Consider the following 17,905-nt stretch of genomic DNA (forward strand, 5'->3'; position numbering starts at 1 on the left):
TCCGACATGCAAATTAATGATGTCTAAGCATGCACCTCTTTTATTTATTTCCACTCATTTCTTTTAACTATGGATAACCGTAAATTAGTTTATGTTTTTAATATATATATTCATTTCTCCTATTTTTTCAAATCTTCTCAACAATTTCTTCAACAATCCCATGTTGTTGTCTTTGACCATGGTGTTTTTGGGTGGGACCTAACTGTAATAGCCTAAGCTCACCATGAGCAATGTTGTCAACCACATGAATTTAAAATGCACCGTTAGAAAAAGATTTTCGCACTCTTATAAAAAATACTCCATTCTCTTCTCCAACCGATATGGAATCTCACCCTCATTTCATTCAAATATGAGAATGTCGAGATACAATGTAAATGGGTGTGGTTATGTTAGTTTGAAGGTTTGTATAAAGTGGTCAATTCGATCAATTCAAGGAGTGGGGTAGGAGTAAAAGAAGATCTATTGGGAAATGATTAAACAAAGAAGGAAAAGAAAGAAAAAAAAGGAGGAAATCTTTTATGTTTGGTTGTTTTTGAGTTGAAAAGGAGGAGGAAATGTAGTGTAAAAGAGGGTTTAGGGTTTGAAGAATAATGATCAAATCACCGACGTTTGATTAATGGGATGGCCAAAGGAGTTGAAGCCAAAACCAAACAATAATAATTGAGAATGGTAAGGCTTCTTCCTCATTAGTGTTACCACGTTCTTTCAAGCCCTCAAATTAAGGCGTGCTTATGCTTAAACTTTACCCAAAAACTTATGTTCTAAGCTTTTTGTCAACATTCTTCATGTAGCCTCGACCCCCTCAACAACCTAATTACCCTCGACCTTAATCGTTCATATGGTATTAAAAAGTTACTACCTTTTTTACTTTCATCTTTCAAATTAATTGAAACTTGAACCAACTTAGGCTTACGGTTAAGACTTTGTTTCAAAATAGCAATCATACATGCATTTTTCTCATAAGGAGCCTCAATCTTCTCTTGAAGATTCTCTTATTACATTAATGAGGACGGGACAGTGACTCATAATTCTATCCTCACAACTTTACTCTTTAATATAGTTTTTTAAGATTGATTAATGTAACTATTTGAAGTCATCAACGAGTTGTTTCTCTGTAACCATTAAAGAAATGGAAGTTGAGAAGATTGATCCAAACCCCACGAACCCTTATCAACAAAATAATGAGTAAACTCTATCGACCAATTCTGAAATTTCTAAAAACCCTAACCAATGGGTCATAGTCCACATTAACCTAATTCACAATCACATGATATACGTAATCAATAAACATACCATTTAATTCCCAACACAAAAATCAATGAAAGCACCTCATCGAACACAAACTTTTTGACTTTTTGGTCATATGGGTGTGATCAAAATATGGGCTGGGCCCAATATATATATATACACACACATTATAATATATATTTGAGGCTGCTTTTATTTGTGAGCAGGCTAGCCCCTGGATTTTGAATAGACAAGTCATTAGAAATGGGTCTATCATGAGAAGAACAAGCTAACCAACACTGTTTTTCATCATCATGTCTAAATCAAACCATAAATTGTTTCAAACATTAGAGATATATGAGAAGAACACAACAAAAGAAAAGAAAAAAAAAAAGGAAACTTGTATTGTATGATTAATTTGTCGGTTTTGGTATGAGAGTTTGTGTGGTTTTTATGTCATGATGAGGTTGTACGGCCTCATTTACTGCTGTTTTGTGTTGGAGAAAAGGAGAGATTGATGGGGTTTCTTGGATGCGACTGATCCTTAACAATGTCTTTCAATCTTTTTCTAACACCCTTTGATTAGGGGTTTAAAGGGATGATTATGTAGTCTTAAAGTTTCAATCTTTTTCTACATTTTAATGTAAAAAATGAACCTTTAGAGATCTGAAAGAGAGTTGACATTCTAGTTTTGATATTATATAAGAAATGAGAAACAGAAGTGGGATTGAAAATCCAAAAAAACATGGTATTAGAGCAACATTCTTAACATGATTTCAGAGTTGAAGAAAAGGAAGACAGAAGAAAAGTGACAAAGATTCGAGCATCATTCTTAACCATTTATCTACGTTAACTATGGCAGAAGCTTTGGGTGTGCGATTTGTAAGCTCAAAATGAAGTCAAATTCAAAAAGGGGTAGCGCCATGGCGCTCCAAACTTTAGCATCTGTCTTAGGTTTATACCGTGCCATGGCGCTTCGTGGTGTTCCTCCCTCAGGTAATTGATTGTAGCCATTGTGGAAGGGGCATTTTTTTTCGTTTATTATGGATTTTAGGTGGGCTTCCAGTACGACTCTGCAATTTAACAATAGTGATCTTTGCTATTGAGTAAAAATAAGAGGTGAACTTGACTGTTGGGGCACAATTCACCACATCCGAGTCGTCCGGCACTGTCCTCGGAAACCATGGCTTAGGACCCTATTCGGGCCTCTTCGAGCCTACCTTTGAAGCTCATGATGACTCGTGGTCTCTAATTTTGATTATGCCTTAGCATAGCTTTCATACACATTCTTCTTGGTGTGTTGGATGATGCACTTTCCTCCTCGAAGAGGGGAACCTCTTCGTCGAACCTGTTTTTGATGCTCAAGACGACTCGTTGTCTCTAATCTTGATTATGTCTTGGCATAGTTTTCATACACATTCTTCTTGGTGTGTTAGATGATGCACTGTTCTACTCGGTCTTGTCTACCTTGAATGCACATAAGGGTCACAACCTACTCTATTCGTATTACAATTGTGTCATTCTCCTCATTTCAACTAATCATCTTCTTGGATGAATTTCTTGGTGTGACAGAACAACCTTTTGACATATTGCACATGGTATTAAACTAAAAAACCGATTAAGTTCAATTTTTCAATATTTTGTGACGATTATTGAACTAAAAAACCGAAATTCAATTAAAAAATAAATGAGGTATTAAATTGCGTACTAATAATTAAAAAGCACAACATAATCAAAAACAAGAATAAATAGACGAGAAGGATTTTAATTGTGGAAGAGAAGTGACATTGAAACAAAGATTATAATGAATCATAAGAGTTTGATAGAGATTTGAGTGTGTTGTGGGACATTGTTTATCAGTATATAAATGAATGTGGGACACATTTGTGTTGAAGTGATAAGTTTGATTCAATTCTGAGCTTTTTACCTTTAAAAATAAATAAAGGCAATCTAATTTAAGTACCAAAAAGTGGTTCTAAGGCATGCCCTGCACACCCACTGCCCTTCTTTTTTTTAGCTTTTTGGTGCACTTGAATCTTGATGATGATGTCAACTGCTGCTGATGGGTCCTTCCAACACATTCTTCACCTTTAAGTCTAATATAATACCCATCACTCGGTTTTTGCAATCATTCACCCCATCGCTTTAAGATGTGTCTCTTTGTCGTAACAGCTCAGTCTACTGCTAACAAATATTGTTCTTTTGAGCTTCCTCTTAAGATACAGAGAAGTTTTTACACCCTTATAAGAAATGGTTCGTTCCACTCCCCAACCGACGTTATTCATTTGGGTTGATTTATGACAAGTTGTAAAAAGGCAAATCGGAGATAACAGATAGCATGGTAGAACCAGACAGACACCATTAGGATAAAGGGGCTCATGCAATGCACCATAATTTGCAATAATAATAAGATACTTGCCTTTTCCCATTGGAAATGGAGCAGTCAACATGATATGGATTGATATCTACAACTAGAAAAAGAAAAGGAAAAGGAAGGATGAAAAGGAGAAAGGGAAAAATAAATAAAACATTATCTAAAATGGGACCCCAAATTTGGTTTAACAACCAACAACCCCATGTTGCTCCATTAGAAAATTTTGAGTCTCCCCATTTCATCATATGTGTTGGTGTTGCAGCTGCAACAGCCTTGAGTAAGCTCCCTCGGGTCGGCTTAGCAGCTCGCTATGGCTGCCTTGCTCAACAATGCGTCCATCTTGGACCACGCCGATGCTGTCGACGCCCCTGATTGTTGACAGGCGATGTGCCACGACTACTGTGGTTCGACCTCTCATGAGCCTTTCGAGAGCCTCTTGCAGCACACACTCGGACTCAGCGTCAAGGGCACTGGTGGCCTCGTCGAGGAGGAGGATTGTGGGGTCCTTGAGAACTGCCCTGGCAATAGCAATGCGTTGTTTTTGGCCACCAGATAGCTGAACGCCCCTTTCCCCCACTGGTGTCTTGTAGCCATCAGGCAGTCCACTTACAAAGCCATGCACATTGGCTGCTCTTGCTGCCTCTATTACTTCTGCCTCTGTTGCTCCATCTTTTCCATATGCAATGTTGTCAAAAATGCTGGCTGCAAACAGGGCTGGCTCTTGCTGTACCAACCCAATTTTTAGCCTCAACGATTGCAAGTTCAGACGTCGAATGTCCTTCCCGTCGATCATAACTTTCCCGGCGATCGGATCGTAGAATCTCTCAATCAACGCAATCACAGAGCTCTTCCCTGATCCACTTGCTCCAACCAATGCCTGGCTCTTACCAGCCCTGATCCTAAGATTAAAATCCTTGAACACCATGACATCAGGTCGAGACGGGTACGCGAAATCGACATGTCGAAGCTCAATTTCCCCACGAAGCGTCTCAACAACCTCCGCCTCAGGATCATCAGGGTCGATCATTGTCGGGCGACCGAGAATCGAGAAAACAGAACCAATTGATTCACCCCCCCTAATGATCTCAGGAGCAAGACTAACAGTCTCCGCCACAGAATTGGCAGTAACAACCAAGACAACAAAGACTTTAATCACTTTGGAGAATGTCGATCCGCCATTGCTGACCAAATGAACACCATACCATAAAACCAGAGCTTCAGAGGCATACAGAGCGAGCTGCGAGATGCCGAAAAGAACACCCGCCGTTTGGCTCCGGCGGAGGCTCTGTTTCTGTGGGACACGAAGCTCATTGCGAAACAGAGAAAGGATCTTGTCTTGAGCATTGAAGGCAGCCACTGTTCTGATATTGCTCACACCTTCCCCTGCAATCATACTTGTCTTTGCGTGGGCCTTTGCAGTATCCCCAGCAAATCCTTTCAAAGAAAGTTGCTGAAAAATCAATAGCAAACTTCAAATTAACTTTAGCCTAATTCTAATCAAGCTCTGTTATCAAAGATCAATTTAGAACATTTATAGATTACTGTATTAGGAGCATGCGCAAATTTAGAGTACTGTTCAACACAAGACAAATGGTCAGAGGTCAGTACTAAAGTTTGAAAACGAACCCCATTTTTTGGAACCCCCTCCCCGTTGAATTGAATCGCTTCAAGAGAAATTACCAAAAGACGACAATGTATAATGAAGATGTCAGTTGCAGAACTCTGCACCAAAAATACTATCCTAAACCCTTTTTTTCTCTCTCTTTTATGGAAAAATGTGAAGAGATCAGTTTAATAGCTTTGCAATGTATAAATGAAGATCACGGGGAGTGAGAATTTGGGTGCAGTTTTTCACATGGGGTATCTGCCAAAAAACAGAGAAAACAGGGAGAGCTCGGATTTCAAGGAACAGAGAGATGGCCAAAACTTGAAGCCTTGAATCAGAAACAAAGAAGTGATATAAATACTGTTAAGATGCAGAAGAATCGGTGTATTGTAGTAACGCTAATCAAAGAAAAAAAGTATTAAAAAACAGAGGAACCAAGAAAAAGTTAGGCATTGGGCTCGAAGCAAAAGAAAACAAAACCCAGTAGCCTTTCAACTTGGGTGAGCAAATTTTGAATCTTGTTGGAATTTCGAAGAGGTTTCCTCGCTTGTTTGTCTTTGTCAATTTTTTAAAAAAGCAATGAACTTTCGGAGTTATTTCTTTAATGTTTAACACTGCAATTTTTTCAGAAGTTAGTGCAGAGCAGGGCTGCAGGGAGGCACTGGGATGAACCACGTGCAGAGCACAGAGATGGTAGGAGTTAAATATTTCAGGTTCTTTGTCGCGTAACAGAGAAGAGGACTTGGAATGCAGTGAAGTTATATTCCAAGGGCTGTAAAAAGCAAAGTCCAGAGAATCTGACCCATTTTTTAATGTGGGTTATTTTTAATATGCATTTGAAGTAAAAATGTAAAAATTAATGGAGTAAAAATGTCTTTTTTTACCTGAGCCATGTTGGCAAGAACCAGCAGAGGGAAGGCTGCAAGGATTAGCAGAGAAACTCTCCATTCAACAATGAATGCAACTATGAACGAAGTGAAGAGTGAAGTCATGTTTTGCAGAATCACTGATATTCTTTCAGCAATGGCGGATTTTACATCAGCTGCATCAGTGGCCAGTCTTGCTGCTACTAAACTCGAGTTGTGTTCTTCCTCATCGAACCATCCCACTTCTTCCCTCAATATCGCTGTATAAAAAACAGAGGATTTCTTATTTTTTTGAAGTGGTTTTTATAAAAACTTGTAAAGTTTGAAGACTATTATTGCTTAATTATTACCTGCGAGCATCATTCTTCTGACTCTGGTAGTGAGATTTTCACCCATGATTGTAAAGAAATAATGCTGAATTAGATATGCCACCACTGCGTAAACCCCAATTCCAATGTAGATGAATACGAATTCCTTGATTTTCCTTTCCATGGCGGATGAGTTTTTGTAATAGAAGACCTCGATCATGTTACTCATCACAATGGCAAATGTTGGACTGATGAAACCAGAGAGAATAGACCCAACAGCGCCCATTATCAAATACGGCCATTCGGGGCCGTTGAGTTTAAGAAGACGAATGAAATAGCCATCTGGGGCTGGATTTTTCCGGTCAGTTTCGGCGTTTGAGACCATTTCGATTCTCCCGTCGGCGCCGGTGCTATACGAATAGCTCAAATTCCTGAGGCTGCCGGAGCGGAGGCTTAATGATTTTGTCGATAACGAATGGCTCAGCCGTGACGATCGTGTTCGACGGGTCGATGGGTTTGAGAATTCTCTGTTTCGAACCATTTCTTGGAATCGAATTAACGAGGAATAAGCACCGGATTTGGCGATTAGTTCTTCGTGGGTTCCTGTTTCGACGACCTGCCCCTGTTGTATCACTGCAATTGAGTCCACATTTCTTATGGTTGATAATCGATGTGCGACTACAACCGTTGTTCTTCCGACCATTAAACGGTCTAAAGCTTCTTGAACAATGCTTTCAGAGCCTGCATCGAGGGCGCTGGTGGCTTCATCGAGGAGAAGGATTTTGGGGTTCTTCAACATTGCTCTGGCTATGGCAATCCTCTGTTTTTGGCCGCCGGAGAGTTGTAATCCTCTTTCGCCGACCTGGGTATTGATTCAAGAGTTGTTATGTTAAGAACAAACTTGTATTGAAATTGAATCCCATTAAGGGATTGTACTAACTTGGGTGTCGTAGCCATTGGGGAGCAATGTGATGAAGCTATGAGCGTTGGCTGCAGCCGCGGCGGCTTCCACCTCCGCCGTCGTGGCAGCGGATTTTCCGTAGAGAATGTTTTCGTATATGGTGGTTGCAAACAGTGCCGGTTCCTGATTCACTAAACCGATTTGATCACGTAGCCATTTCAATTGCAGCGTCTTAATGTCCACATTGTCCAACAGAACATGCCCTGTTTTTAGCGAAAACAGAGGAAATCAGGATAATTCACAAGCTAGCCATGTAGTGTATTAGTTATATGCAATGGTCGTAAAAAACCTTGATTGGGATCGTAGAATCTTTCAATGAGAGAGACGACGGTGCTTTTCCCAGAACCGCTGCCACCGACGACGGCAACAGTCTTCCCGGCAGGGAAGAAAATGGAGAAATCCCTGAAGATCATCACGTCCGGTCTGGATGGGTAGCTAAAGGTGACATCTTTGAACTCAATATTGCCTTTAATTTCACCCAAACACTTCCCATCAAATGGGTCTTGAATGATCGAAGGCCTCTGTTTGATAATCTCCATCAATTTATACCCTGCTGATTTTCCTTTACTGAATGCGCCCAAATTGGAGAATGACTGCCCCAAACTCCTATAGTATTACACAAAAAACATTAAAAAAGACAAAAACTTCGATCTTGATATATAGTTAAATCAGTGTTCTTAATTTTGATAGCCTTACATGCCACCAACGATGGCGGAGAATATAGCAGTGAAGGCTTTGCCGCCGTCGCTCTGGCCGTTTCGGATGAAGACTCCAGCATACCAGAAGACGAGTGCCCAAGACATACAAGCAATGCCATAGGTACAACCTAAGCCCAACCCCTTGGCCATTCCAGCCTTATATCCAATTTTCAACGTGTTATGAATCGCATCTGAATAGGAATTCAGGGCTTTGCTTTCCCCAACATAAGAGTAAACAGTTCGAACTTGAGCAATCGCCTGTTACGAACACGTTTATGAAAAATATCATGTTATGTTCTTGGAAGTTTACAATGAAAAGTAATAACAAACATCATGATGACATGTTTGCTAAGAAAGTATAGCCTTTTCTGGAGCATAAAACAGAGCACAAAACAGGGCACAAACAGAGCAGAGAAAGAGAAATTGACCTGTTCGGCAATTATGCCAGCATTGGCATAGGATTCCCGACTCTTGGAAGTGAGTCCAGTAAGAGTATAAGCATATAAACCACCAGCAAAAGCGATTCCTGGAATTACTGCTATACTCAGAAGTGCTAGTCGCCATGCTGACACAAAACCCACCACCAAACCAGCCAAGAACGTCGAGAGATAGTGAATGAAGTTCCCCACCTAAACAAAATCAAACCCAATTCATAAAAGAAGAAGAAGGCGAGGAAAGATCTGATTCATGGTTTAGATTCACTGTGTTAATGGCCGTAAAACCCCATCTTGCTAACGTGCGCATATTGCTTTAATTGATGATATAGCAACTACCCAGATGGGGATTTTGCAGAGTGAAGTAACTGCCTACTATTAGATTTTTCTCACATTTGGAAAGAAAAGGAATAAAAAGTTACCTTCTCACTGATAGCATCTTGAACAAGAAGAGTGTCTGTTGAGACGCTGAAAACAACATCCCCTGTTCTGGCATCAGTGTCGAAGAATCCAACGTCCTGTTTCAAAACAGCCTCTAAATACTTCTTTCTCAACGTGCTCACTTGCCTCTCCCCTGTGTACATCCAACATGCGATCTCTGTACAAAAGTATCAACAAATACTATCAATTTTGGGTTGTTGGATTCAGAAACAAAGATAAAACGAAGGGGTTAGCTTACTTACCGGCGTAGGATGAGACACAGACAATGAGACCCAAGTAGACAAAATACAGAGCATACTGCAAAACAGAGGAAAACAGTCGGATCTGAGATCTAAAGAAGATGAGAATGGTAGAAGAGAGAAATTGGGTAAATATATATGTACCTTAGAGACTTCGGCTGTCATTTTGTGAAAATCGGATTGGTTTTTGCCGAAGCCATTAACCATTTGGCCGAAGAGGAGGAAGAAAACGGGCATGGAAGAGCCGTGGACAATGGCGCCGAAAGTGCCGAGGATCATAAGAAAGCAGTCGTATTTGTCTGCAAAAGAGAAGAGTTGGAAGAAAGGAAGGGTGTGTTCCTTTTTCTTTTCAGGTTCGGGTAATGCCTTGGGCTCTGCAACTGGTTCCGCCATTGGAGGCTAAGAAAAAGCCCACCGGAGAAGAAGAAGAGGAAGAAGAGAAAAGGGGGTGCGATGGATGAATGGGTTAAAAAGAAGCCATTGGCAATGAGAAGAGGAAGAAGAAGGAGAAAGGAATTTTCGGCATTGAAGAGAGAGATGAGAAGGAAAGCCTTTTAGTGGTTGAAGGAAGTGTCAACGTCGTAGAGACTGAGCTTCCTTGTTTCGCCGGAGCAAAAAGGAAACAACACACAGAGAGAGAAAGCAGTGGTCAAAGGTGGAGAGGACGAGATTTGAAGGAACAGCTGCGTGGGGAGAATGGATTCTTTCTTATTCTTATAGAGAGAGAGAGAGATTGGGACATTTTTAAAAGTGATTCCTTTAACTACATATTTATTCTCAAATTTTGCAATTTAATCCCCCTATTCTTCAACAATTATTTTAGATGCCACTTAAAACCCACCAATTTCCACTTAATAATAATAATAAAAAAAAAAGGTATAAATCAATTTATTTAAAATTTTCCTATAATTTATGATGGGGCTTAGCTGTTACATAAATAGATATAATATTTCTAGTTTTTTTTTATTTTTTTTTATTACATTCTAAGCATCCCAAAGGAAAAATAAAATTTAAAAAGTTTATTATTATTATTATTATTATTATTTTCACTTTAGTTAATTTCGGAGTCCGGAGACAGAAAGTGAAATAATAAGAATGAAAGGTTTTTCCAGGTGGCAGTTTGTGAATGGTTGTGAATGGAGATTAACAGTACACGACAGTGACGTGAGCTTACCTACACTACCTTAAATTGCATTCAAGCCCTCATTCTTTGAGACTATTACACAACCAACCGCAAACATGCTTCTTTTTTCCCTTTCTCGTACCCAAATCATTGATCTCTTGACTTTTTAACCACACTTTTTTTTTTTTTTAAACGATTTTCTTTTGTTGCTGCTTTTTAACCTAAAAATTCTCTTTTTTTTATTTGTTTTCATCATGCTTCGTACCGTAGAGATAATATTCTTTAATTATAAATTCATAATCATTCTCTACATTAGTTAAGATGAAACTTTCATCATCTAACATACATAAAATTATAATTTTATTTACATTTTTTTTAACATAAAGTTTTATTTTAAAATAATTAGGGGAAAATTAACTGTGGGGTAATTTTAAAATTTAGAAAACTAATTTTATTTTTTGGTTTTTGTTTTTGGACAGTGCGAATGGGGTCTACGGTCAGTAAAGGACCGAGCTTTGAATGGAAGCTGCTCAGTGTTGCAGAGAATAGATATATATATATATATATATATATATAAATAAATAAAAGATAATTATATTAATAAATAGAATATAACATAAAAATGTCCACTCCACATGCTATTAAATAAATACAGATATGTGTGAGAAAGAAAGTTTGATATAATTACATACAAATATAGTGTGCGGGTTGATTTAAATAGAGTCACAGTTGGAATTGATTTAAATCACTTTATTTTTTGTTGTTGTTATTTAAAGGTATAAAGAAATAAATGTAGAGTAATGTAACTCAAAAAGTATATACAAATTCATGATCCCCTTTTACCTCTTGGGCCTACCTTTATAGAGCCCAATTATACATATAGTTGGGCCGCTAGGCCCAATTGAATCTAAATCTAATATGAATTATGTAGAATGTCTATGAAACAATAGACTATACTAAATAAAGTCAAAAAAAAAAACTTTGTATTACAAAAATGACATTTGATTGGAATTGTTGTCTTAATAATTGCAAAACCTATGTCATTTCATATTCATCTTCAATTATTTATTCTTGCAGTCTAAGCTCATCACAGATAGATATTAGATTCTATGGGTTTTCTCTTATGAGTTTCTCATCAAAGCTTTTTAAAACGCGTCTACTAGATAGAAGTTTCTAGACTTTTGAAATGAATGTTTCGTTTTCCTCTTCAACTGATGTGGGATTCCACGTATTAGACGTTAAAACAAGAATGATGGAAGCTTACAAAAGGCAAATTGGTAAATGGCAACGAGAAAAAGAAAAAGGAAATGATTTGAGCATGCGAATTTCCATGGTATACACATAATTAAAACTAAAATTTGAAGAGTTTTTGTGGTTGGAAATCACAACTCATTAGGATTTTTATAATTATTCCCCCAAGTGTTCATAATTAATTTAAACGATTAAGAAAAGGGTTTGTGTTTGGAAAAGGTGAGTTGAAAGAGCATAAGAAGACCCCAAGTGTAGTTGGTAAGGCGTCTAAAGTTGTTTGAAGAGTTGGGAGATTGAAGTTATTTTAGAACTCACAAAAACCCAAATGCTTTTGGATGGATTTAAAATGAGAAGAGGATGGATTAGACAGCTTTGTATTCACTTTTGGAGACATAAACATCTGTTTTGGTTAAGTAATTTAAACAATTCTTCATCGCTTTCTCCCCATTCCATGTGCTCTGCCCCTTCCATTTTGGATTATAATCCTTGCTTCCATCCATCATCCATCCCAGATGCTAAACTTCATGTACCTTTCAAGCTCAAGTCAAACCTTAAAATTAACTACTTACTTCATCGAGAAAAATAACTCGAGTCTCGTGGAGTCTACGAGAGTCGATATTGTATACTCGTGCTATCCCTTAGTATTGTTGAAGTAATGTTGTTGTATATGAAGTATAAAATTGAAGACTTCCTAGCAATTGTGATAATGATGAAAGAAGTGAGCCACATGATGATGATGATGCCACATGTGGGTGCCAATAGCTGTAAAATTGGAGGGAGTTAGCAAGATGCTGAATGACCAGAATCTCAAAACCTGATTCTGGCTTGGACCACAATCTTTGTAAATTACTTTTTTTTTTCTCCTTTATTTATTTGGATATGATATAGATAGTTAAATGACCTCTCAATTGCATGCTAAAAAGACCCGTGTTAGTTTATGGAAATAGTCTTTACTTTTACAACTTATGTATGGATTCTAAATTTTAGTTCAATGCAGGTAAGACGTTACAATATTATATCATAATTATAATAATATGATAGTTTGATAGTGGTAACACAACTCGATCATTACTAAATGTACGATCGTTCGTCCAACTAATATATGATGATTAGATTGCTATGAAAACCAGGAAACTCCTAAAAATGATTAGGCATCCCCATTTGAGCTCATAAGAACTTGAATATCATTAAGTAGTGTTTAATATATGACATAAAAGTTTCCTGAAAATCATGGATAAAGCAAAAAAAAAAAAAAAAAACACATAAACTAATCAAGTAAAAAAAAGAGAGAAAAAAAAACATGTCCTACTAATCCTAATTATGCTCCCTTGGTAAACAGTAATGTTATCAAATTAAATAATTATTTTTTCTTTTCCCTTTTGTGCTTTAATCACCTTTTGGTACTAAAATATGCTCAGCTTTGCGGCCATATTATCATCGTAAATTTACAGCCCATGTTCAAACCCCTTTTTAATCATCTTTTTTTATTATTATTATTATTAATATATAAATGGGAGTCTTATAAATGTTTGAAAAATGTGGGGAATGAAAATAAATGCAAATACGTAGGCTTTCTTCTATTGATGGTTAGGGCAGGTTTAAGAACAAACATAAGGGCCCAAAGTTGTGGGAAAGATGAGGCCCATATGTCATTTGCAGACCAAAATTATTAGAGATTTTCTTGGGACTCTTGTCCCATCAAACAATGCATGTGGATCATTTCTCAATGGACTGTGGGCCCAATACTTTTATGCTCCATATAAGTTTTTCGTTTTTTTTTTTTTTTTTTTTTTTNATTTACAAGGTTGTTTGGTTGATGTTTCAATTCTGTCGCAACCATTTTGAAAGCAATGTTGGTAAAGACTGTACTATAGAAATTAATATAAATATGATTTAACTTGTTCGTACTCAGTTTCAAAGATTAAAAAAAATAAAAAAATTAAAGTAGGTTGATTTTTTTTAGTACCATTATAATGTGTTGGTAACTAATCCCAAATTATGCATGATAAATGAGTGTTTAATAAAGATTGTGACCTAACTTAGAGAATTTAGAAGAATTTAGAGGGATAGAGGTTTGAATCTTCTTCGAATTTTAAAAAAAAACTATTAACAAAAAAAAATAATAAATTACCCCACTAAATGATGGGCTTAGTTGGGGCATATAATATTATTTATATGCCCCAATTATTATTTTAAGAAGTCATCAAGAAAAAATAAAATCTACATAAAAAAATGTGCAACCAATTACAGCGTATCATTCTCTTAGGTCGGTGGCCACTAGAAGTAAGAACCCCTTCTCTCTGATCTCTAAGCCCATTTGGTACTTATTGACCACTAGGCCAACTCATAAAAATGATGGGGCTGCATATTAAATGATACGGGGAGGCCAAAATAGCCTAGAAGGTAAAATAGCACATTGATGTATAAATATGACAACCATGCATTAACAAGTATCCCAGATTGGAAAAATTGATATCCTAGGTTAACAGGAACAATGGGGAAAAAAGGAGGGTGCCTAGGGGGTGTGTCTAACAGGAATAAGGGGGAAAAAAGGAGGGTACCTAAAGGGGTGTGTCTAACAAGGGTTGTCCTTTACGGTTCACTCTTCGCCATCATCATCGTCTTCGTCTCCGTTTTCCTACACATTAATCATCCAAAGTTCGATGATTACTCTTGAATTTTTAGCTTGGCTACATGTACGGGGCAGTTAAAGTAACAATCCAGTTGCAGAACACTAGACTTGGACCATGTACAATATTTCAAAAACTTAGATGCATGTATATATGAATCTTATAATCAATTATGTGAGAATGAATAAGGTTTTAGTTAACTGGATGAAGGCTCGGGAATGATTGTCTAAAAGATGTATGCCGGGTGATTCAAGAATAGGAAGAAAGCAGAAGGCAGAACCCAAAATATCATCCATATATTTGAGTGCAACGGTGAAAGTAAAATTTAATCTTGTTTACCTCCTCCTCATCTTCTCCATCAGACTCCTCTTCATCTTCATCAATATCCTGAAAAGAAATCAGAAGAACCCTCATTTTTCTTGCTTGAAGGATTGGCATTCCAGACTCCGAAGTGGGGGAAGGAAATAAAAAATAAAGAACAACCGCGGCAACTGAGCTTGATGGGGGAGGGGGTATCTCCCCAAGCAGAACAATTGAAACAAAAAGGGGGGGGGGGGTCTCAAAGAATAGGTAAAGTGATAACAAAGGAGATGGAGATTACGTTGTTGAAATATTTCAAAGGATTGGGCCACAGGTCCTCTTTAATTATCTCAGCTACCTGCATTTTAAGTCAAGAAACCAAGCACGTAAGTACAACCCAAAGCATTGAGTTCTTACAAGAAGAGAAACTTAAACGAGTTATTACATCTAGCTTTGGCACAACTGTATTATCAAACGGGAGCAGCAATTCAAATGACTAGAAAGGGAAGTGTACTACTTAACACTTAACAAGAGGACATGCTGGGCATTTATATAATAATTACAGGGCAGAAAAATGTTCAAACTTACTTCATCATGAAGCTCCATGATATCTTTTTGTTCGGTTTCACCAAACCAACTGAAGAAGCTGCATACATCAAAATTGATGAGCAATATAGGGAGTAAATATGCTGAATTTATATCAAAACAAGAAACCATATGTGGTAGAGAAAAGAGGAGAAAGGTATTACTAACTTAACTTTTCTATTTGACAAAGAAAAATCATTGAGAATATGAAAGCAGAAGTCATTGTAATAGGGTAATAGCATAATGGTAACACATCACATCGGCACGTAATGGAAAATCAGAAGTTTCTTCCTTAAATACCTTTTAATATGCTAATTAAACTTTATGTTGAATACACGGATTCAGAAATTTTTAAATGATATATTCTACCCTACAGTTGACAGAAAACTACTCATTTATTATGGCTTTAAATAATTTTCTTTTGAAGCATTGCACCGGATTTTTGGCTCACTTTTGACAAGTAATGGGAGAGAAGGCCGAAACATGTCATTGGAAGAATCTACTGAGACAAAGATGGGATGTCAAGAATGTAGAGAAGGTAGGATGGACAACTATTCAAATCTAGTATGAATCGTACATAGACAATTGTTGGAGTCGGTGGCTCTCTTCGGGTTCCCTTATCATAGATAGTATTAGATGGTATGAAATTACAAAAGAGACGAAGCCCAATAAAAACCCTTCTAACATAGAATTGATGAAAGATAGATAATTAAATAATATAGATATAGAATGAACCAACTCTAGAAATTTCTAGGCAAATATTAAATAAAAAACATATAAAACAAATAAATGGCACACCACCCTTTTCTCATCTTTCTGCTTAGCCCTGCGGTTGAGTGGGAGAGATTACTTTTTTAACATAATCGTAACTGTGGCTTATTAACCGTAAAAGAAAATCTTTCCCACGCCATCTAGGAAGGAAAAGCATTAATAGATGGGCTAGCTCATTTTACATCAGTGTTAAACGTTAAATCAATTTCAATCAAGGAAAGTTTTCATCCATTAATTAACTCATTATGAACTTCTTAAAATAAGAAAAAAGTTCGAAAGATTTTGAGCTTTAAGACTGCAATAATTTCAAGCACGCTTTCACTCGAGAAACCAAGGTCATTGTCAAACTTTGAGGTTCTATGACTTTGTTTAAGATGGATGGAATCAAATAAGGGGTAAGGAAGCACCTGTCTTCGGCCAAGGGTCGCTTCTTCCCTTTCTTCTCACTGTTAACTCCATTTGATGCACCCTTCAAAAATTATCATTACTCATTAAACTGAATTAACTAACCACATAAATTATTATTTAGATAGAAATAACTGTTACCAAGCCATCCTTCCACAGGATTGTTGTTCCAGTAATTTTGATTGCTCCATCTTCAAAGAACGTATATGTCTTCTCTAGCTTTCTATCTTCAAAATAAGGATTCTCGTTGAAATTCTGTAATTTTCAGCAGTTTAGTGACAGACCATTATCACATTCTGCAATTGAGGGAAGATATGAATGATGCAAATGGACGGACACAGTATAAGTCAAACAGGTTAGCTGAAACTTACAAATATGATGGAATACCCCATCTTTACATCCTTCTGATCCTCCACTTCAAGAGAATATAAATGCCTAAAGATCTGCGCCAAGAATAAGAGACCAACAATTAAGAGAGTATATACTTGTTTGCAGTTGATTAATACAGAATCAAAAGTCTCATTGAATTAGGACTTCAAAATAAACTGAAGTATAAGAAACTTGCTGAAATATCCATTTTTAGATTAACGCAACTAACCTTCTGATCTTCTTCGGACAAAAGATCACAAAGTGCAGGATGACTCAAGAACTGCATAAATCAAGCATTGGACATGTGAATCAAAGGGGGAAAGAAAAGTACACTTTACAAACATAATATGTAAAATGTCAATAAATAAACAGAGCACTAACGGCAGTTAACCAGAAGTCCGGAATAGTTTTGATAATCTCATTCCGTTTCACATAAACAGGCCGCCTTATCTCATTATATTTCTGTTCAACTTCCAAAACTTTGTCACCTGCTTCTTCATTAACCTGTTGGATCCAAAGGTTCAAGGCTAAGTACAAGTCTATCTATTAAATATTGAATGATATATAAGAAATTGCATTATTGCCATATACATCAGGCATTGGCAGAACATAACCATGGTGAATGTCTTGTACATATTGCCTATCAGGTTCGAGATTTATACTCTTTTTTATCCACCTAGAAGGAGAACAAGAAATCATATCCTTTGATCCAACACTGGACCGCTTATAATCTTGAATTGGAAAGAACTTCTATCCAAGTTGGGAATCATATCGATCATTAATAGTTATAAACCCACATGGAAATATTCTACCTAAAAGATAAAAGAACGGAAAAAAGAAAATTGTAGCTATATTATTACCTAATAAGTGAAATAAAAAAGGATGCACACTAAACAACCTGATTATTTCGCAAAAGATGAAAGCAGGCAAAGAACAAAAAAATTGAAGGAGAAAGAAAAGTATCCAAATTAAATGTTTTTTGTTAAACCATACTTAGAGTTGGACATATATGTAATGTTTTGATATGAAGCAACACTTCAGTAAGGTAAATGAAAGAAAGAAGAAAAAAAAACATCGACAAGAAAAATGATGGGGTAGGTGAAACCTGCAACTGGATATTGCAAACATTATACAACTTAAAAAATAAAGATGTGACAGTTAATATAGAATATCAAGATTCATTTCAGTAGCGGCCAAGTTGAATGGAATTTTTCCATCCAAGATATTTTTCTTTTCTTTTCTTTTTTTTTTTTTTTTTTTTTTTTTTTTTTTTTTTTTTTTTTTTTTTTTTTTTTTTTTTTTTTTTTTTTTTTTTTT

General features: G+C 36.7%; 2 protein-coding genes across 3 annotated transcripts in view; both read right to left on the reverse strand.

Annotated features, from left to right (window-relative positions):
* Positions 1 to 3,588: 3,588 nt before the first annotated feature.
* LOC111489510 (ABC transporter B family member 19) lies at positions 3,589 to 9,872 on the reverse strand. Of its 2 annotated transcripts, XM_023137764.1 has the most exons (11): positions 9,645 to 9,872; positions 9,299 to 9,587; positions 9,158 to 9,212; positions 8,897 to 9,072; positions 8,469 to 8,669; positions 8,039 to 8,298; positions 7,632 to 7,948; positions 7,322 to 7,545; positions 6,424 to 7,243; positions 6,092 to 6,333; positions 3,589 to 5,051 (listed from the first exon to the last, which is right to left on the reverse strand). In XM_023137764.1, the coding sequence occupies exons 2-11, from the start codon at positions 9,545 to 9,547 to the stop codon at positions 3,843 to 3,845; spliced, it is 3,753 nt and encodes a 1,250-aa protein (XP_022993532.1). In that variant the 5' UTR covers positions 9,548 to 9,587; positions 9,645 to 9,872; the 3' UTR covers positions 3,589 to 3,842. The 2 variants fall into 2 exon arrangements, with proteins under 2 accessions (XP_022993532.1, XP_022993531.1); XM_023137763.1 differs by having other exon boundaries at positions 9,299 to 9,872.
* Positions 9,873 to 13,920: 4,048 nt separating this feature from the next.
* Positions 13,921 to 17,905, reverse strand: part of LOC111489586 (NAP1-related protein 2-like) — a 6,035-nt gene continuing 2,050 nt past the window's right edge. Inside the window, exons 2-10 of the mRNA XM_023137894.1 lie at positions 16,970 to 17,092; positions 16,818 to 16,868; positions 16,591 to 16,662; positions 16,361 to 16,474; positions 16,222 to 16,283; positions 15,047 to 15,104; positions 14,760 to 14,816; positions 14,498 to 14,545; positions 13,921 to 14,166 (exon numbers count right to left, since the gene is read on the reverse strand). Of these exons, the coding sequence (XP_022993662.1) occupies positions 14,128 to 14,166; positions 14,498 to 14,545; positions 14,760 to 14,816; positions 15,047 to 15,104; positions 16,222 to 16,283; positions 16,361 to 16,474; positions 16,591 to 16,662; positions 16,818 to 16,868; positions 16,970 to 17,092 (624 nt within the window). The 3' untranslated portion in view covers positions 13,921 to 14,127. The remainder of the gene's footprint in view (positions 14,167 to 14,497; positions 14,546 to 14,759; positions 14,817 to 15,046; positions 15,105 to 16,221; positions 16,284 to 16,360; positions 16,475 to 16,590; positions 16,663 to 16,817; positions 16,869 to 16,969; positions 17,093 to 17,905) is intronic.

Source organism: Cucurbita maxima, unplaced genomic scaffold (assembly GCF_002738345.1).
Source record: "Cucurbita maxima cultivar Rimu unplaced genomic scaffold, Cmax_1.0 Cma_Scf00014, whole genome shotgun sequence".
Taxonomy (NCBI): domain Eukaryota; kingdom Viridiplantae; phylum Streptophyta; class Magnoliopsida; order Cucurbitales; family Cucurbitaceae; genus Cucurbita; species Cucurbita maxima.

Coding starts and splice junctions, on each gene's coding strand:
- LOC111489510 (XM_023137764.1), bottom strand. CDS start 9,547: ATGGCGGAACCAGTTGCAGAGCCCAAGGCATTACCCGAACCTGAAAAG. Junction 8,670..8,896: donor AAGATGCTATCAGTGAGAAG/GTAACTTTTTAT, acceptor GATTTTGTTTAG/GTGGGGAACTTCATTCACTA. Junction 7,949..8,038: donor TCCGCCATCGTTGGTGGCAT/GTAAGGCTATCA, acceptor GTAATACTATAG/GAGTTTGGGGCAGTCATTCT.